Source organism: Meriones unguiculatus, chromosome 18 (genome assembly GCF_030254825.1).
Source record: "Meriones unguiculatus strain TT.TT164.6M chromosome 18, Bangor_MerUng_6.1, whole genome shotgun sequence".
In the NCBI taxonomy this organism is placed as follows: Eukaryota; Metazoa; Chordata; class Mammalia; order Rodentia; family Muridae; genus Meriones; species Meriones unguiculatus.
The window spans coordinates 56,162,510-56,184,522 of NC_083365.1; the positions used below are offsets into that span (position 1 = coordinate 56,162,510).

Genomic DNA, 22,013 nt, shown 5'->3' on the forward strand with positions numbered 1-22,013 from the left:
TGGATTGATAATTGATGTGGGAGGGAGCAGCTCTCTGTGGGCAGTGCCACCTCTGGGCTGGTGGTTCTTAATGCTGTAAAAGACGAGCAAGCCAGTTGGCAGTGTTCTTCCATGGCTTGTGCAACAGTTCCTGTCTCTAGGGTCCTATCTTGAATTCCTGCCCCGATTTCCCTCAGTGATGGAGTGACATGAGAGTTGTAGATGGAATAAAGTCTTCTCTCACCAGGTTGTTTGGGTTATGGTGCCTTATCACAGCAGTAGAAATCCTAAGACAGTGGTCAGACTTGTTCAGATAATTATAATTGTTTTCTGCTTTGACATAGGTTTACTTTCACCTTATTTTCTTCTCAGTGCAAAATGACAGCAATCAATTATTAGGCTAACTTATTTATTTAGGGTCTTTATTTACCCATTTACCACAGAACCCATTCTCTGCCTCTCTCACTGGATTTAATAGCTAGCTGCTGTTAATTATTCTCTGCAGTTTTATTTTTTCAAAAATCAAATTTTCTTTAAACAAAACTTGTATTTATTTTAATTTAACCCAGATCATAAGGATTTTGAAAAAGGCTGACATAGAGCTGAAACAACAACAACAACAACAACAAAACACAACAACAACAAAAAATTCACCCAGAACTTTATATTACATGGATAAGTCTGGCCTTCTTGAGACTAGCATATATTAGCCATTTGAAATGTTTTTGTTAAGAGTGATAACAAGAGATTTAGTAACTTTTTTTAAGAAAGAGTATGTATTTCTAAGGTAACAGGGAGCTAGTGTGTGTGTGTGTGTGTGTGTGTGTGTGTGTCTGTCCATGTGCAAGTGCTAGAACAAGAAGTTAGAGCAACAATTTCTAGTACCAGTCTGTCTTTTATGTAGTGTTGAGATGGAACCAAAGGCCTTGTATGTGAAGGATGTGCTCTATTGCTGAGCTTCACCCCATTCACTTTTCCCATTCTTAATGATTGCTTACTCTCTGATCTTGTGTTATTTGCATCTGTTAATGGGACAATGAAAATCATACTTCAAAGGGTCATTATAAATGCCCAATAAAGCAAAGCTGAGAAAATGATTTTGAAACTTTAAACTGTTCTATAATATAACAACCTGTTTCATGTTTTGCGTCAACAAAGTAACAACACAAAGCTGGGCATGATGGTATGTAGTGTGTATGTCCTTGTAATCCCATCACTTGGGAGGCAGCTACAACAGGGCCATTGAGGCCAGGAAAGGTCTGCATTTCAATTTCTACTACACTGGATTTACACAGTGAGGCCTGGTCTCTAAAATCCAAAGCCAAACAAAAAGATAAAGAGGAGGAAGGGGTGGGATGAGGACATTGCTTAGTGGTAGAGGGCTTGCCTAGCATGTGCAAGGCCCTAGATTTGAGCCACAGTGGTTCCACAACCCCTACTAAAAAAGGCTTTATTGTGTTGCAAAAGGTGGGGACAGGGATGATGGACACACCTTATTAAAAGTGGGTCTGTTTTTAATAACTTCTAGAAAAAAAATACCTGTGTGATAAATTGTCATCTGGAGGTTAGGAGTTCATACTTTGTGTTGAAGACTCACTGACTTCTATTTTGAGAAACTTTCAAGAGATGAGTGACCTCCTTTTGTCACAGTTTTCTACTCACCCATCTGCATGGCACGGCTTCCATGAGCAGTTCCCAAAGCCACCTTTAAGAAATGTGCATCTTTTTGCTGCATGTTGTTTTTTGTGTTCTTCAGGTATGAATGAAGAGAGTGACACCTAGCTAAAAACTCGAAGAAAAACCCTAACGCCAGCTCTTCTCACCCTAGGGTTAAGGCTCTTGCAGAAAACCTGAGTTCTGTCCTTAGCATCCACTCCACTTCAGAGAATCTAACGCCTTCATCCCCCAGCCCCTGGCACTTGAACTCACTTGTGCACACACATTATTAAAAAGAAAAGACCAAAGGAAAATATCTGATTCCAACCTCTGACACACGCACTACCCATGTGTACCCATACATGTGAACGCAGCACACACCACCATAAACGCACAAAAATCTGAGGCTATTTAATTGTAAAATTCTTTCCGTAGATATTTTATGGTAATTAAAAGGCCGAAGAATACTTCTATTTATGAGGTTGTAGCAATTTTTTAGTATTCAAAATGAAGTTTGAGAGGAAGACAAAGCATGCCTGATCTTTTTGTTAACCTTTGTTTAGATTGCTAGGAAGTCACCCTTAAGATGAGTGTGTTGAAGCCCAGCGAAGTGAGGACTCCCAAGTCAGTTTGCTGCAGAATTAACAAAGGGATTCATCCAACAGTCAACAGCTTGATTTCAATTGTTCTGACCTTTCTTTGAAGTATATCCTGCTGGAAAACAAAAGAATCTCCCTACTTAAGCCCCAAGCATATGCTAAGTCTGTGAACCCCTCTGCTAATGAGCACTTGTTGGAAAGGTCCTAGAAGGGAGCAAGCACTTTTTGCAATGGGGACCCCACCTGAGTAGGTTTTTCTGCACTAGAAAGTTGTTTGAGGCAGGTGTGATTGCAGATGATTATAGTCTCAGTACTCTGCAGGCTTGGGCAGGAGGAACGTACATTTGAAGCCAGTGCAGGATACTTTGCCAGATCTTGTCTCCATAGGAAAAAATTTTGAATTCTGTGAATACTGTAGTGTTTTTGTATTTGCATTTTTCTTCCATTATTATTATTATTATTATTATTTTTTTTTTGTTAATGTAGCCGTTCCTCTTTTGTTGTGAAGGCTTTTTATTCCTCCCCCTTTAGTTTTTATATCTTTGATTAGAAATGTTCCTTCAGGTTTGTTTTCTTTCTCTAAGGCACTGTTCCTCTTAGGCTGTTTCTGTCTTTACAGAACATGTAAATACGGTTGCTCTGAATTTAACTAAAGGAAGAAAATTTATCACTGAACCTTGAATTATGTCTCTTACACATCAAGTATCAATAAATGTTTGTCAACTGACTGAGGAATGAAAGCTTTCGAGACAGCAGAGGGCACTCTTTGTCTTTGATGTTATGAAACAAAACCTTGGGGACTGCAAATTAGCATTAATGTCCTCCCTGTTATTAAAAAGGTCTGAAAACTTGATACTGTTTGTATGGTGTAGGCGTATTAACTCAAAATGTCCAGCCTGAGCAGTAGGAAAGTGGAAAAATACAGATAGCCCATGTCCACCCGATTACCTTGGTTGTCCCTGACAGTAAAGTTGGGGTTGTTAGCAGCCTCAGGAGCCAAACTGTAGTAGAAATGCTGACCATTGTGAGGGTCATCTTTATCCACGGCACTCACTGTCTGGATCAGCTAAAGGAGGGACATAAATTCAGGGTGAGTTGCAGCCAAAGGAAAAGCAAAGTCTAGTGAAACCCTAAACAATAGTAAGTCATTTACCCAATGAGATGTCCTGAAACTATCCTGGAAACTAATCCTATAGTTTAGGATTAAGTAAGCATATTCTTGATCTTGACTATGTTGATAGGTAAAGGATAAATGTTGCCTACATGCTTCAGATGCTCCCACATACTCCCACATCTTAGCTAGTTACTTTAAAGTGTTGTAATAAGAAGACAGTGAAAGAACCATGGAGTGTCCCTACATATCCCCAGTTTTCTCCTCTCACCCAATCTGTATCCCATCTTTAAGTGAGCATTTTGTAGCTAAGTTGTTATCTTGAAGAAGCCCCTGTTTAAGAATAACTATTACCGAGAACACAAACAGGGCAGAGTTAAGCTATGGAATGTGGCTTCAGGAACGTGGACCACAGAGCAGCCATGCTTTATTAGGAGGGAGAGAGTTAGAAAAGGTATAGAGCTAGTTTGGCTAAGGGTTTGTCTATCTTGTTGATTTTCTCAGAGAACTGGTTTTTAGTTTGATTGATTATATTGTTCTCTTTGTTTCTAAGTTATTGATTTCAGCCGTGAGATTAATTATTTCCTGCTGTTTGCCCTCTTGGGTGTGTTTGCTTCTTTTTGTTCTAGAGCTTTCAGAGGTGCTGTTAAGTTGCTAGTATGTGCACTCCCCAATTTCTTTGTGAAGGCGCTCAGTACTATGAACCTTCCTCTTTGCACTGCTTTCATTGTATCCCCTGAGTTTGGATATGCTGTGCCTTCATTTTAATTGAAATATAGAAAATATTTCTTTCTTTCTTTGTTTCTTCCCAAACCCAGTGGTCATTGACTAGAGGATATGGGGGTGACTCTAGCTAACACTCCTACTAGCAAGGGTTTTGAAGACTGAAGAGGCTACCTTCTAGACAGACAGGACTTCTAGTGGAGGGAGGGGAACACCAAACCACCAAGAAATAAAAACAAAAAACAAAAAACAAACAAACAAACAAAAAAACAACCTTAGACCCCAAATTTACCCTGCCTACAAGATGTGCAAAGATAAACTTAGAGCAGAGATTGAGGGAATGTCCAGCCAATACCTGGCCCAACCTGAGTCACACCCCATGGGAGAGAGCCAACCACTGACACTATTAATGCTACTTTCTATGCTTGCAGACAGGAACTAGCATAGTTCTCTGAGAGGCTCCACCAAGCAGTGGATTGAAACAGATGCTGAGACTCACAGCCAAACATTAGGTGGAACACTGGGAGACTTGTGGAGAAGTCAGGGGAAGACTAGAAGGGCCCAGAGTGGACACAAATTCCGCAAGAAACCAACAGAGTCAACTAATCTGGGCCCAAGGAGGCTTGTGGAGACTGAAGTATCAACAAAGGACCATGCCTGTACTGGACATAGGCCTCCTACACATATGTAGCTGATGGGCAGCTACATTTGTGGGTCCAGTAATAAAGGGAGCAGGGGTTGTTTCTGACATGGACCCTGTTGTCTGCTTTTTGGTCACTTTCCTTTTGTGGGGCTGTGTTGTGTTGCCTCAGTGGAAGAGGATGCCCTCAATTCTGATGTGACTTGATGTGCCAGGTGGGTTGCAGGGATGGGGGATCCTTTTTTCTGAGGAGGCAGGGAGGGAAGGTAGGGAGAAGAGGGAGGGTGGGACCAGGAGGAGAGGAGGAAGATGGCTATGATTGGGATGTAAAGTGAATATATATGTAATAAAAATATTAATGAAAAAGCATAAGTTCATCAGGATGGGAAGCAGACTACAGTCAGAGGTGTGAGGGTGTAGCTCAGTTGAGAAAAATAAAATAAAAAATGGAGCTTAGTGTCAGGGAGAGCAAGAGGGATTCTGGTTGATCACTCTGGCTAAGTTCTGTCTTTCCTTTAATGTTCTTCAAAGTAATATTTTTTATGAAGGCTATGGAAATTCAACGGGAAAGCCACTAAAGAAAGCAGGAGGAACTAGACAGTTGGAACATTCCTTGTAGGCAGTGGTAGGGAAGGTTATGGACAGAGTTTTGATTAGCTTGCTTCCATTGGTGTTTACTCTAACATCCTGTAGCACAGATGGTCCTAGTTAACTTGGGCCTGGCCCTGTAAAACCTGCTATTTCTGCTGGAAATGCTGTTTTTCTTTCAGAACAGAAATGACTTTATCAAATTCATCTTGAGGGACCAAGTGGACTTTTAATGCTGGAGATTAGAGGGGCTACCCAGCAAGGGATTTCTGCATACTGTTCAGATCCTCCGAGGACTCTTCTGCTCTTCACCTGCCTGTCTCTTTAGGGATCGCCTTCATTGCAGCTGGCCAGTCACCTAACCCATGGTTATCACATCCTTTGAGGGCAACCTGCAAGCAGTGATGACTGGATGCAGGGTAGTACAAAGGCCTCACTCTCCCCCTTAAACGTGGGAAAGCTCTTATTCTAGAACTTTGTAAAGATGTTAATTTAATAGCTCCCTTTTCCCTCTTTCATTTTCATAAGTCTTAAAAACATCATCTATCAGAACTCCATCTCAGGGTAAGCCTCCTGGAATACCTGACCACTGAATCTAAAAGTGGACAGAATGGAATAGTAACAAGGCCAAGGGTCAGGGGAGAAGGGGAGAAAGTCGCACACAGTCCCGACTCATGCCAGTGCTGCTCACAACCTAGGGTACCATCTGCCTTATCTCCATGGAGAGGCAAATCCTGTCCTGTTTTATTTTGATTGTCAAATGTAAAGGGATGAAATGTTTTGAATAGATAATACAGTAGAACAAATTTTAAGACAGATAGTAAAACCATGTGTGTATTGGTGAGATGGGACTTTGAAGGGTAGGTAGTCAGAATGGTGGAGTTCACAGTGGGAGCACCCTGGCTGGATTTATTGGCCTCCATTCTCCTGACAGTCCCTAGCCCCACTTGTCTAACATCTTGCTTAGCACTCTTCATTTTTCCATCTTTAACCATCAGGCATGCACTTCAGTGTTGTATGGCCGTAATCCACTATGAGTAAGAGGAGAACATGCACATGCACTTGGCAGAGGTGATAATGACCACAGTGTTAGCCCAAGAAAACCAGATCAGTTATATAACAATGCCATAACCTTAGCTATGTCCTTCTGAAGCCCTTCTAAACCAGAGCCCACTTCATTGGCTAGGATTTTTCATATTTTGGGCTGAAGATGACAGATGGGAGAGGCTTGTGACAATGTCCCCTAACTCCAAGTCACAGATAAATTGCATTTCAAACACTTTCACAAAGGACTATTAGAGATGTCCTTGGAAGTGGAGGACACATGTGGCTCCAAAAGCAGGAGTGGCACTTAGATACTATTCACTTTTCATAGTGCAACCTTCTGTCTCAGCACCTTCAAGACAGAAAGTGCTGTGTTTTGAGGAAAGAGGGCGCTTCCTTCATTGTACTACACAGCATTATCTAAATTCATAACCACATTTAGCCTTTTTTTGTCATGGCATAAAATATACCTATATTAAATTATGTTTTATTGTAAAATAAAAATATGCTATATTATGGGTAATAATAAAAAAGCATGATAGCAAAAGAAATCATCTTAAAAGCCCAAACCACCTAGTCAGAGCTTTAAAAGCCCGGCTCACTTAGAAGAACTTGCCCATTGCACACAGTAACTCTGCTGTATTATGTGTTCTCTCTGACCTTGTCTCATGTGTAACATAATCTACAAAACTGCGGGCTTGTTAATGTGGCTCTTTACAGCTCTGACCATGGATCTTGCCTTGCTCAACAAAGCTTTTATTGTAATTGTTATTAGTGAATGTAATATCTTAGGCCTTCTTAGACTAGAAATTTAATAAATATGGAAGTACAATTATCTTAGACTTGGAAAAAGCTTTTAAGAGTGATGCAGACCATTGCAACAAATTGTAAGAATCAGAGTTGAGGTCAGTTTGGATTTGAGTCACTGCAGGGCTTCTTGCTTTCCCAAAACAAAGTCACTTTCTTTGGATAGAAGACAAAGACATGTCGGGCTAAGGATGTTGAAAGAGCTCAAGTAAGTGTTGGTCCTAGAGACACAGCTTTGTGCAGAGGATGCTTGGGTGATGTTCCAGGCAAGTGGCAGAAGTGAGGGCAAATCTGGGTTGTAGTCAGTCTGAGTGACTATCTGGTCAGATGTGGACTTCTCAAATCTCTAATTTTCATACTAAAATGATCTTGACCCATTCGTTCTACCAGAATGTATAGGACCACAGTATATGCGTTAAGACGGAAGTTAAGACTCCTAATGGAGGCAGGATGCATACAAGGAGCAGAAGGGAAGTTATGGAAGGTCAGATAGATGCGCACTACCTGACAAAGCATTAATATGTGGCCACTGAAAATGGAGTTCTGGATGTTTCTCAGTCCAACCATTTGGAATTTGCAATACAAGATTAAGCTTAGAAATGAACTTTAAAAATACATTTCTGAAAATTTGGTAATTTCTGTAAGCTGAGAATTCTGTGAGCCAAGAACTGTTAAAGTACTATTCAGACCACAAGATATAATTTTGGCTCCAAGTGATTGTCTTAACAAATAAATGACTGGAACCTGATATAAAGAAATTGAAGATTCTGTTTTCTAATCTATAGTTTCTGGTGTGGACATGTTGTTGATCATGAAGTCAGTTATTGTGCTGGTTAATTTTATGCCAACTTGATATGAGATAAAGTCATTTGGGAAGAGGGATCTCAACTGAGAAAATGCTTCCATAAGATTGGCCTCTAGGCAAGTCTGTAGAGGATTTTCTTGATTAATGGTTGATATGGAAGGTCCCCAGCATGTTGATGGTAATGCCACCCCTGAGGAGGTGATCCTAGGTTGTGTAAGAAAACAGATCAAAGCTGGGTGTGGTGTTGCATTCCTGTAATCCCAGCACTCAGGAGGCAGAGGCAGGTGCATCTCTATGAGTTCAAGGCCAGCCTGGTCTACAAAGCAAGTCCAAGACAGTCTATGCTACACAGAGAAACCCAGGCTCAGGAAAAAGAAAGAAAGAAGGAAGGAAGGAAAGAAAGAAACAAAGAAAGAAAGAAAGAGAAAGAAAGAGAAAAAAAAAGAAGAATGAGTCAGCTGTGAGGAGCAAGCCAGTAAGCAGCTCTCTTCCATAGCCTCTGTATTAGCTCCTGCCTCCTCCGGTTTCCTCTACTGCTTGAGTTACTGCCTTGATTTTTCCCTCAGTAATGGACTATCACCTGAAAGTATAGGATGAAAGAAAGCCTTTCCTCCCTAAATTACTTTTGGTCATGGCAGTTTATCACAGTGATCGAAACCCTTTCTAAGACAGTTATATTTTACAGTTACTTTTGTTCATCTGGGGTTTCCCAAGGTGATCACCTTACCTGTCCAGCTTTGGCATTCTCACAGATAAAAGCTTCATAGAATCTGGGAAACTCTGGAGCATTGTCATTCACATCTGAGACTTTGATTGTGACAGTGACACTTCCCACTTGGGAGGGATTGTCTAGAGAGAACATAAGGAACATTGACGGTGAGCTCAGTAAGGGAGAAAGACAATTTTGTCAATCTGGTTTATCAGGGAATGATAAAATTTATGGAAATTATAACATTACTATAGTGTGTGCGCTCCCTGTTGAGAGTGTGGCCACGCACAACCTGGGACACAAGGATGCATGTTCTGGGAGTAGGGTTGTCATCGGGGATCATGCAGGATGCTTAAAAGGGGAGCAAGTGCTACAAAAGCCAAGGTTGCCTCCCGCTTGGTTCACACTTTGGGCTATAGCATTAAAGGTCAGTTCTGTATTCTAGGGTTTCCAATAGCCGATTCCAATTAGGATGTGTGATTGTGGGACATTGAGCTTAACTTAGGTCGAGTAATCAAGTTTCAAGTTATGCACGGAGGTACATAAAACACTGCACATTTATTTCTGCCTAGGGACCAAAAGGATTTTACAGGGTCAAGCTCATTCCAAAGCTACAGGTTTGGCCAGGGCAAGAGCCACGGGCACTCATGGAGAAATGTGTACTTTGGTTTGTGACTTGGAATTGCTGCCTGGAAACAAGTGCACAGCGCCCATATTGCCTGTCTATTCTTTCTGTTTTGGTCTCCACCATGGAGACAACAGCAATCATAAGACAGAATTGTGAGAAATTTTGCTACACTTCAGAATACATTGTTCTTTGGGTTCACTTTTTTCTTTCTTTCTAAAAAATATTTATGTTTTACTGTCCCCATCCCCAAATAAATCTGTCTATATTAAGCTGTTCTGGAGGAAAGGTGGTGAGTTAGAAGCTGTCTCTATGGGATTACCATGAATGAAAATCCAGACTAAGGAAGGGAGAAAGAGAGGGACTGTGCCAGAGACTTCAGTACAGAGATAAAAGCACAGAAGCAGAAAGGCTGCACAACAAACGTAAGGAAGCCATCTGTGGCTGTGGCCCTACAGGGAGGAGGAGCAATAGATCTCTGGAGTAAGAAACTGCCTGGCTCACAAATTGCAAAGTTAAGTGTACACAGTAGTGCTTGCTTGTACACGAAGAAGGAATGTTATTAACACAAATACAGCTCTGTCAGGGATAACTGATGCTTCATGGGTTCAGACTCAACAGCAATGTGAACTGTAGGAAGGATAAACTCCAGCTGATGACTCCTCCACCTGACGCGCTCCAAAACTAGATGTTTGGGGAAAAAGCTGCTTCAGAACTTCTCCACTCATTGAGTTTTTATAGTTTGCCATACTTTTAGTATCTGATTGATTGATTGATTTAAATTATAGCATTTTTATGTATGTATACGTGTAGACATCCATGCTGCTGCCCATGTGTAGAGTCAGTTTTGTTCTTTCACCTTCATGTGAACTCCAGTTTACACTGGCCACTAAGCGTGTGAGCTTTTAAACTGGCGAGCTGTCTCACTAGCCCGTTATTTTTCTTTTTAAATGAAACTTTTATGATTATTTTTTTCAAGACAGGGTTTGTCTCTGTAGCTTTGGCTGTCTTGGACTCACTTTGTAGACCAGGTTGGCCTCAGAGAGATCTGCCTGCTTTTGTGATTTTTATTTTTCTTGTAATGCTATCTTGTTTTGCTTATGTAGTTTTCTTTTTAAAGATTTACTATGTGTATGAGTGTTTCGCTTCCATTTAAGTGCACCATGTGTGTGCCTGTAGAGGTCAGAAGAGGTTGCCAGATTCTCTGGGACTGGAATTAGAGATGGATATGGGCCATTATGTGAATTCTGGGAATGGAACCTGGGTCCTTTCCAAGACAATATGTGCTCTTAAATACTGAACCAACTCTCTAGCCCTATACATTTTTCTTTATTATACAATAATATTTTATCTATGTTTTGCTTTTTCTCTTTCTTGTAACATTCTTTTCCTTTTTTATTTAATTTTACTGATTCATCTTTCCCCTCATCCCCCTTTATTTCTTTTATTATTTTTATATAATTAATTAAAATGTTACCTGTATGTATGTATATGCATGCTGTGTGTAATATGAACATGTGCCAGGCATGGTATTGTGTGTGTGAAGGTCAGAGGACAACTTTGTGGACTCAGTTCTCTTTTTCCATCTTTATGTAGATTCCAGAGATCAGCCACTAGTTTTTGTGGTAAAAAACAAACAAACAAACAAAACAGAGAATTCTCTGTAGAGGAATATAGAATGGCAGATAAACACTTAAAGAAATGTTCAATGTCCTTAGTCATCAGGGAAATGCAAATCAAAACGACACTGAGATTTCATCTTACACCCATCAGAATGGCCAAGATCAAGAACTCAAGTGACAACACATGCTGGAGAGGATGTGGAGAAAGGCAAACCCTCTTCCACTGCTTGTGGGAATGTAAACTTCTCCAACCACTCTGGAAATCAATCTGGCACTATCTCAGACAATTAGAAATAGTGTTTCCCAAGATCCAGCTATACTACTCCTAGGCATATATCCAAAAGATGTTCAAGTATACAACAAGGACATCTGCTCAAACCATGTTTGTAGCAACTTTATTTGTAATAGGCAGAAACTGGAAACAGCCCAGGCCCCTCAGTTGAGGAATGGATACAGAAATTGTGGTATAGCTACACAATGGAGTATTGCTCAGCAATAGAAAACAAGGAAATCATGAAATTTGCACGTAAATGGTGGGAAAACTGGAAAAGATCATTCTGAGTGAGGTATCCTAGAAGTAGAAAGACACACAGGATATATACTCACTTATAAGTGGATATTAGACATATAACATAGGATAAACATACTAAAATCTGTACACCTATGGAAGCTAATCAAGGAGGACTCTGGCTAAGATGCTCAATCCCCATTCAAAAAGGCAAAGAGGATGGACATCGGAGGAGTGAGAAAACAGGGAACAGGACCGAAGCTTACTGCAGAGGGCCTCTGAAAGCTCTACCCTGCAGGGTATCAAGGCAGATACTGAGACTCAGAGCCAAACTTTGGGCAGAGTGCAGGGAATCTAATGAAAGAAGGGAGAAATAGTAAAACCTGAAAAGGACAGGAGCTCCACAAGGAGAGCAACAGATCCAAAAAGTATGGGCCCAGGGGTCTTTTCTGAGACTGATACTGCAGCCAAGGACCACTCATAGAGATGGCCTGGAACACAGAGGTAGCCCATGGCAGTTCAGTGTTCAAGTGGGTTCCATAGTAATGGGGACAGGGACTGCCTCTGACATAATCTGATCGGCCTGCTCTTTGATCACCTTCCCTTGAGGGGGGTGCAGCCTTACCAGGCCACAGAGGAAGACAATGCAGCCACTCCTGATGAGACCAGATAGAGTAGGATCAGAGGGAAGGGGAGGAGGACCTCCACTATCAGTGGAATGGGAGAGAGACATGAGTGGAGAAGAGAGAGGGAGGGTGGGATTGGGAGGGCAGGAGGGAGGGAAGTACAGGGGGGATAAAAGTGAATAAACTGCAAGTAATAAAAAAAATAATTTTAAAAAGTCTATTCCATCTAAACCATCTTGCTAGCCTTAACTAAATGATTTTCTGAACTTATAGATTACGTTATTTTTTCACTTGTTCATCTATGTCATCATTGATAGCATTGGGGGCTATAATCCTTTTTAAAAGTGTTTCGTATCTGATTTGATTTAGTCTCAGCACTGTTAAAGTGGCCTGCGTTTTTCTTTCTTGAGTGGTATTAGAATTGAGCCCCCAAGAAAAGACTGCTTTGCAAACCCAATAATAAACTGGAAAAGATAACTGTACTAACAGCTGTGCAAATCACAAAGTAGAAACACAAATATGAAAAAGTAACATGTCTCTGCCAAAGATCATCTACATTCAGCAATATGAAATAGTTAAAATGCCAAACAAAGAATACATTTGACTGGTGATTTGCAAGAGGATACAAACAAGCGGACTAATGAGATAAGGAAGGCAGTGCAGATCCTGAATAAGAATGTACCAAATTCATCAAGGAAATTGAAATTTTGATGAAAAAAAAAAAACAAACCACTAAATAATTTTTCGAAAGGAAAAGCAATATGTGAACAACTAAAAAGCAGCACCAGTGAACTAGGTTAAGGACTGAAACGAAGCTGAGGAAATATTGTAGTCAGATGTTGATAATTTAGCACCACCACAGCTTTCAAGAACTCTGAAACATGGAGAAGAGAGCAACCATAGGAATTTATAGGGTAGAAAGGGCTGAGATATAATCTAAAGGTACAGAAAACCTAGTAAAAAAAATGATTACATTCCAAGAAATCAACATCAAAGTGCAAATGACATTCAGAACACCGAGTATCCATGTCCAGAAAAGAACCTGTCATCACAGTTATAATGCTAAGATTACACAACAACAATAATAGTAAAGGCTGCAAGAGGGAAACACTAACTGAAAAAGAGCAAACCCATCAGAATAACACTAGAATCTTCATTAGGGACTCCAAGGTCCAGGAAAGCATGGAAAAATAGTTTTTCAAATAATCATTGAAACTAAATAACTGCCAACTGTGATTACCCATAGTCAACAAAATTATTATTTAAAAATAATTGAAACAAGTGTAAAGGGAATAAACTAAAGCATTTCTTGACCACTAAACCTGTATTGCAGAAGATGCTTAAATGAATATTATACATGGGAGAAAGAAACATAGTAGTAAATATGGGAGGTCAAGAAGGGATGAGTTTTCTGAGATGAATAAATAAATGAACAAAGGTGAACTGGGAAAGAACCAGTCATGCCTGACACAGTAAACCAGGAAACCACTAATATTAATAGTAGAGAAAGAAAAATCAAGCAATATTAAAAGCAGTAAGGAAAATAATGAAAATTTTATAGGAATCAGAAAACGTTTCTAAAAAATGTAAATTATTTAAACCTTTCTATTAAAAGATAAAGACTAGCTGATTGGCAAAAAAACAAAACAAAAGAACAAAACAAAAACACAAACCACCACCACCACCAACAACAAAAAGAAGACATGACTATTTGTTCTTCGGAAGAAACACAGCTCATGGTAAAAGGAATGAAATGAAAGGATTGAAAGACGTATACCTAACAGATGAAACCTGGAGAAAAACTAGGAAGAGGTAAAGTATACTTTATGCTTAATTAGAAGAAATAAACAGGGTAACTAGATGTGGGTCTCCCTTCCCTGGGGGTCATTGGTCAATATGGGTCCACAAAGGGCAAAGAGAGCAGAGGCAATGGATGAGAAGTTCAGATGGATTGTGAGTACACAGGAATAACATTTCAGGACCAGCTTCAGCAAGGTTGCTTAATTTTATTTGGGGTGAACAAAGGGTGTATAATTCTTGAGGAGAGGGTGGAGCGTTCCCAGGGTAGGTGTATACTATTGGTTGGGGTTTAAGGTGTTGGGATGTCGTAATTGCATACCATTAATTCCAGATACTTGTAGGGTGGGTTCTTATTGGGAGAAAGGAAGTTGAACCTGCATTTTGTCCATGGGCTATGTGACCTCCCTCAAGGCTGAGGGTCCTACTTAGAGACCCTCCAGATGAATTGAGGCAGAGAGAAAGTTTTCTGATGAGAACGGGAGTCCTCCGTTCTGCAATTGAGCTTGGGAGAGCTGTCCAGACATGGTGGATTGTGACCTCAAACAGGGTGTTCCAACAACCACATATTAGTAAAAAGAACAATGACTTAAGAAGATGCAATCTTTGTAGCCAGGCATGGTGGTAAATGCCTCTAATCCCAGCATGTAGGTTACAAAGGCAAGCAGATTTCTTTTAGTTTGAGGGCCATCATTTGTACTTAGCAAGGTCTAAGCCAGGCCAGGGCTACACAGTGAGACTCTGCTTCAAAAATGGTTGTAAATATATATACCTTGAATATGTGTGAAAAATTTCATAAAATAAACATTGAACACAGAAGGACAGATACAATAACAGTGGGTAATGTCGTTACTCTGGTGTTTTGGATCATCTAGATTAAAAAAAAACAATTAAAAAATTTCAAAGTTAATTCTTCCTAAGTTCAAGTGGAATTTATAAATATTGACATGATATTTCACCCAGTATATGTAGAATATACATCTTTTAGCAGCATATGGAACTTTCTCTAAAATAAAGTTAGGTTACAGAAAGTTTTTAACAAATACAAAAACAAACCTAAAGTGATTTCTGCCATCAGCTAATAATGTAATAATAGCAAGAAATCAATAACAAGAGAACCTATAGAAATGAGATTAAGCAATAGATTTTTCAGTAATATTTGTGTTATTGAAGCAATCATAGAGGAAATTGAAAAGTCCTTAGAATCAAAGCAGAATGAAAATAAAATGTATTAGAACTTTAGGAAAACAGCAAAGCTAGTTCTAATATAGTTTTCTAGCTAATCGGAAACTCCAGAAACAGCAAAGTTATAGTTTTATGGTTCTGCTTCTTAGAATTGGTATCACTGTTAGAAAGGAATTCTTTGCCTTTCCAGTCATAAACATGTAATGATTCAACTCCTGACTGATACATAATTTATTTAAGTAGTAAATTTGAATTCAATTAATGATGTACCTCAACCAAAAAGTTAACTTTAGACTAAATCTCATGATCATTTATTTATAGAACATATGATTTCACTTTCTCCTCTGAATAATATTGTTTGTTACAAGGTTTAGAAACTTTCTATAACTTTATATTTTGTACCTTTGTGGAGACCAATAAATTATATTACTTACTCATTTCCATAGCAAGGACAGTTATGTTATGCCAAGAGTACTCTTCTCTGTCCAGTGGTCTTGCAGTCATTAGAGCACCTGTTGTAATGTCAACGTAGAAAAATCTCCCAGGGTCACTGCTTCTGTCAATGGAGTATCTGCAAAGATATGGATTATGAACCTTATTTTCATTTGGACAAAAGAGAGTACAGTGCATGAGAGATGTGAGTATATACATGATGTTAAAACAGCTCAGCAACCTTTGAGTTGCGAATATGTGGGACACTGTGCATTTGTCATGCTTAAGAGAAACAAAAGAACTTTTTTACTACTTCAAGTATCTTAGAAATGAAATAAACCGAGTCCTGAAAATCTTATGGTGGTTTTCATTTGTATAAAAATCAATTTATGCTATTTAGAGCTTAAAATTGCTCCAAGAATTTGGGAGCACCGTCAAATCAGCCTTTATTTATAAATGTGTTGAAATTCAAATGCTAATCTGAAACTTGAAAAAAGAGCAAACTCAGTCTTGTGGTTTTGCGTCTTAGAATTGGTGTCACAGTCGAGCAGGAAAGCTTTGTTCCAGGCCTTCCCTAATATACACCTGTAATGATTCAACTCCTGACTGACACAGAATCTACTAGCTGAGGTTTCTTATACAGGATGCAGTTAGCAGGATAACAGGTCTATTTAGGTTGCAGGTTGTAAATAAAACAGTTTTGTGTGTTTGTGGGGGATAACCTGCTGAAGACCATCACATGACATTCAAAATTTGTACAGCATTATAAGCAGATGTTCTGTAAAACAAAGGCCAATTTTGCTCAGGCCACCAACCTTATTTGTTGTTTCCATCGTGTGTGTCAGTCAGGCCCAATGTGTGTTTATGTAGGAAAAGAAGGGCACTTAAAGGTACTTGTGCTAGACAGCTTTAAACCTCTGCAGAAGGATTACTTGACTCATTTTGCTGTTCCTCTGTCTTCTGACTCTTTAGTGAACTTGGGTAAGAGTAAGTAAGATCTGTAATTCTTGTTCAGTCTGATTTGGCAACCTGGTTTCCTGTGTTTACCTGTATTATCTCATCTGCTCTCCAGCATGGGAGATGTAGGAAAGCTCATGCATCAGGATTTTTAAAAATAAGGGATTTTGATAATTAACTATGATTGAGGATCATCATTGAGAATCTTATGTATGCCTTGGTTAAGTTTATCAATTTGTTATTTTTATTGAGAGAATATGTATTTAAGGATATAATGTTCTTTCTCTCTCTATATATACTCTTGTAGAATTTAAAAACCTGTCTAATTAACATACATGTCATCGTGGCAAAAGCATGTACAATCCATTTCCTGGAAGCTTTGAAATACACAGTATATAATCATCTAGTTACCATCTGTACAGTAGATCTCTAGATCCTCCCGTCTAACTGGAACTTTGTTTCCCTGGCAAAAATTTCCTCTCTCACTCTATCAGCCATACTGGCCCTAACCTATGATAACCATCACATTCTCTCTTTTATCTGTTCAACCTTTTAGATTCGACATTTGAGTAAGATCATGAGGCATTTGCTTTTCTGTGCCTGGCTTATTTCATACAGTATAATGCTCTCAAGATTCATTTGTGTTATTGCAAATGACAGAATTTCCTTCTTCCTAAAGGCTGAGTTGCATTCTCTTGTGTATGCATAAAATACCACATTAAAAAATCCATTCATCTGTTGATGAGCACTTAGGTTGTTTCCATATCTTGACTTTGTGAATAATGCGACAGTTAACATGGAAATGAAGATGCTTCTTTACATACTGATTGTAATTCCTTTGGATAGATACCCAGAAATAGGATGGCTGGATCATATGATAGTTCTAGTATTTTGAGTAATCACTACAATGATTTTTTAAAAATTTTTAATATAATTTTTTATTTATTACAATTTATTCACTTTGTATCCCAGCTGTAGCCCCACCCTCTTTCCTTCCCAATCTCACACTCCCTCTCTCATCTCCTCTCATGCCCCTTCCCCAGTCCACTGATAGTAGGACCTCCTCCTCTTCCATCTGATGCTAGCCTATCAGGTCTCATCAGAACTGTCTTTCATAGTCTTCCTCTGTGGCCTGGTCAGGCTGCTCCCCCCTCAGGGAGAGGTGATCAAAGAGCCAGCCACTGAGTTCATGTCAGAGACAGCCCCTGCTCCCCTTATTAGGGAGCTCATTTGGAGACCGAGCTGCCATGGGCTACCTACCGCTGTGCAGGGGGGTCCATGTTATCTCCATGAATGGTCCTTGGTTGGAGTATCAGTCTCAGAAAAGAAGCTAAGCAAGAAGAAGGACCCTGGGTAAGATGCTCAATCTTCATTCGGAAAGGCAAATGGGATAGACATTGAAAGAAGGTGAAAATAAGGAACAAGACAGGAGCCTACCACAGGGGGCCTCTGAAGGACTCTACCCAGCAGGGTATTAAAGTGGATGCTGAGACTCGTAGCCAAACTTTGAACAGAGTGTAGGGAATCTTATGAAAAAAGGGGGAGATAGAAAGACCTGGAAGGGTCTGGAGCTCCACAAGGAGACCAAAAGAACCAAAAAATCTGGGCACTACGCTCTTTTTTTTTATTTTATTTTATTTATTTTTTTATTATTTTTTTTATCAGTTACATTTTATTAACTCTGTATCCCAGCCGTGTCCCGCTCCCTCATTCCCTCCCAGTCCCTCCCTCCCTCCCTCATCTCCACCGTGCCCCTTTCCAAGTCCACTGATAGGGGGGACCTCCTCCCCATTCATCTGATCCTGTTTTATCAGGTATCTTCAGGACTGGCTGCAAAGCCCTCCTCTGTGGCCTAACAGGACTGCTCCTCCCTACGCTCTTTTTTTTAAGTGGTTGTGCTAACATATCCCCACCCACAAGGTACAGAGCTTCCCTTTTCTGAATACCTTTTCTTAATTTTCATCCTTTGGGGAATGGCCATTTTAATTGGTGAGACAACATCTCATTCTGATTCATTGTGGCTTTAAGCTGTAGTTCCCTGAAGGTTAGTGATATTGAATGCCCCCTCCCATATATTTGCAAGGCTCTTGCATATATTCCTTTGAAAAATTGTCTGTTCAGGTACTATGACATTTCTGAAAATAAGATTACTTGTCCTGGCATCAGAATACAATACAAAGCAAAAGTAATCAAAACAGTGTAGTATGGGTGTAAAATAGAGACGGTGATCAATGGAATATGGGTGAAAGCCTAGCAACTAGTGCATATGTGTTGGGAGCACAAAGGTCCTTGTACCCACACATCTCCAGGGAACCCAGCAATATTAAGTACCCAGGATTGTTCCTTCAAAGGGAGGGACATATATATATATATATATATATATATATATATATATATATATATAACCTGTTTTTCCAGAAAGCTGAGAATTAGAGGTAAGTGATTAGTAGCCTGGTGATCCAGACCATATCAAGCCCCTACAAACAAGACCAGAGGTGGGTAGTAGTCCGAACGACCTCTACACTGTCTGTATGATGGAACCCAAGCCATAGTCTTCCTTGGGCCCTGAAGTTAGCACAGGCAGCCTATCTCTGGAGCCCATCTTCTTGGAAGAAATTACGTGTACACTGAGTTGAGTTTCAATATAATCACACTTCCTTGTGCACTGTGGATTGTATCACAACAGGAAACTTTCCCCCAAATTGTACTGTTTTAAATATACTGTCAGTGAACTGCTTGGCACCAGACTCCGTGAAGTCTTGATCCACGTTGACCAAGTCAGTTTGAACTGAGTTTTCATTCTCATCTTTTCACTGCTTGGACACCTGCAGGGTCCCCCTCACATATATTTATGATTACAATTCATTGGATTTTTGTTAAAGATTAAAAGAATGCATATTGGGGTGAAAGAACAGTCCTTGATGACTTGTATTTGAAAAATTGGCAGTCCACATACAAAACGATGCCTACCTGGTCCTCTTTCACAGTAATCAAGTGAAGTAGAGAAGTTAAGATCTGAAACTAAATTATGTAATGTTACATAGAATATTATATAACGTTCATCTGAGGTATGATGTCTTGGATATAACCCTAAAGGCACAGAGGCAGAAGGAGAAAAAAAATAAACCAATGAAATTGAATCAAACTAAATATTCTGCACAGCAAAGGAAACAATCAGAAGATGAAAGAAAGTACAAAGACTGGGGGGAAAGAACACTGATCTAGTGTACAAAATACAGAAGTACCCTGTTCTTCAAAGGCCAATGATTGTAACAGCAGGTGTGTGTCTGAACAGTAATCACCTTGCAGTGCATTTAACATACAGCTTCTTTTAATATTCTCGTTTCTTTGGAAAGTTACCCTAACCATCAGATAGGCAAACGGAAACTTAGGAAAAATTGAGTCACTTTCAACTAAAATTTAAAATAATCTATGTAGAGTCACAAGTGTTCTTACTGTTCTTACTGATTGTTCTTAAATAGAAGCCAGAGAAATATTGAATTCAATTTTTTATATATATTTTTTGGTCATATTATTTTTTTTTAAATTTTTCATCAATTATACTTTATTCATTCTGCATCCCCCCATAAGTTCCTCTCTCCTCCCCTCCCAGTCCCACCCTCCCTCCTCCCTCTGCTTGCATGCCATTCCCCAAGTCCACTAATAGGGGAGGTTCTCCTCTCCTTTCTGATCTTAGTCTATCAGTTTACATCAAAAGTGGCTGCATTGTCCTCTACTATGGCCTGGTAAGGCTGCTCCCCCCCAGGGGAAGGTGATCAAAGAGCAGGCCAATCAGATTATGTCAGAGGCAGTCCCTCTTCACATTACTATGTAATCCAATTGGACTCTGAACTGCCCTGGGCTACATCTGTGCAGGGGTTCTGGGTTATCTCTATGAATAGTCCTTGGTTGGAGTATGAGTCTCTGGGAAGTTCCCTGCGTTCAAATTTTCTGGTTCTGTTGCTCTCCTTGTGGAGACCCTGTCCTCTCCAGCTCTTATTATTTCCCAGTTCTTACATAAAATTCCCTTCAGAGTTGACAAAACTTGCAGTTTTTTTTAAAGATTTATTTATTACTTATGCAATGTGTGTTAGCATGTACACCTGCACGCCAGAAGAGGGAACCAGATTTCATGTTTAGATGGTTGTGAGCCACCATGTGGTTGCTGGGAATTGAACTCAGGACCTTTGGGAAGAGCAATCAGTGCTCTTATCCTCTGAGCCATTTCTCCAGCACCCAAACTTGCAGTTTTTATCTTAAAGTTGTTGGGATGAATAAACTGATTATCTTAAGAACTTAATTTGAATTATACACATATAATTGTGTATCTCTGTGGGTTTGTGAATAGGTTCCTGCCAAGGCTAAGAGAAAAGAGTGGATCTTCTGAAGCTAGGAGTAACAGGCAGTTGTGAGCCACATGATGTGAGTGTTGGGAGTCAAACTTGCTTCCTCTTCAAGAGGAGTATGCATTCTTAGCCACTGAAGTGTCTTTTTCCTGAAACTGTAATTTTGGTAATAATATCTTCTGTAAGTGCAGTGATTTGCATACTGCCTCTTGGTGAGCAGTGAGATGGTTGATTGTGATTACCACTGAAAGAAAATGAAATAGAATGGGGTATATGCATGCTAAATTATTTCATGTAGTGAGGGTAAATATTGATGTAAAGCTTTTTATCTATCTATCTATCTATCTATCTATCTATCTATCCATCTATCTATCTATCTATGGATATACATGTATATGAAATGTTTTTCTTCAAATGTTTAAATTTCTTTAGAGATTCAAGATAGCCACTCAGAGAGTTAGGATTTAAAGAGGAAGCAGATGAATTTCAGGTATGAATTAAGATGAAATAACTTCTATAATGACTGTGTAAATCTTAGGGAATTTAACAAAGCCAATTAACCTCTCCACCTGAGATCATATTTAACAAACATTATTTGCCAGACTTGGCTTACTCCATCAAAGGTAGTGAGTCACCTATACGCATTTAACAACACCACTGGTCTGCATTATTATCATTTCTGTTTAACAGATAAGAAAATCTCTAGGTTTAAGAGGTTAAAGTCACATAATCCCAGGTCACACTACAAGGAATCAAAGCTAGGCTGTTCAGCTTCAGTTTCTGGCACCTTAGCCACACCTACCAGTGTCTTATTGACATATAGATTATAGAAGACTGTCCAAGAACACAGCTTTACCTCTTCAAGATGAGACATAATAATTTTTTAAATTTTATTATTTTTATTATTAGTTACATTTTATTAACTCTGTATCCCAGCTGTATCCCGCTCCCTCATTTCCTCCCAATCTCATCCTCTCTCCCTCATCTCCTCCTTGCCCCTTTCCAAGTCCTCTGATTACTTACAGGCTTAATTTAAAACAAGCTGAAGTGTGGTATTTTTTTTTTTTTCTGGGTATACATGTGGTTTAGCCTGAAAGTTTATAAGCTCCTTTAAGAGTTGAATTCTAAGTTAGGAAACAGAAGTACTGGTTGGCTAATGACAGTATAATTTAGCTTTCAGACACAAGAAAAGCCTCACATTTGGTCCACAGAGCATAAACTGGATGGAAGCTCTCCAGGCTGTAGGTTCATTTC

At 39.5% G+C, this 22,013-nt stretch overlaps 1 protein-coding gene across 2 annotated transcripts in view; it reads right to left on the bottom strand.

Moving 5' to 3' along the window:
* Positions 1-22,013, bottom strand: part of Cdh20 (cadherin 20) — a 251,995-nt gene that overhangs the window by 15,119 nt on the left and 214,863 nt on the right. For both annotated transcript variants that reach the window (XM_021654245.2, XM_060371554.1), the window contains exons 8-10: positions 15,459-15,595; positions 8,680-8,801; positions 3,183-3,300 (exon numbers count right to left, since the gene is read on the bottom strand). In XM_021654245.2, the coding sequence (XP_021509920.1) occupies positions 3,183-3,300; positions 8,680-8,801; positions 15,459-15,595 (377 nt within the window). The remainder of the gene's footprint in view (positions 1-3,182; positions 3,301-8,679; positions 8,802-15,458; positions 15,596-22,013) is intronic.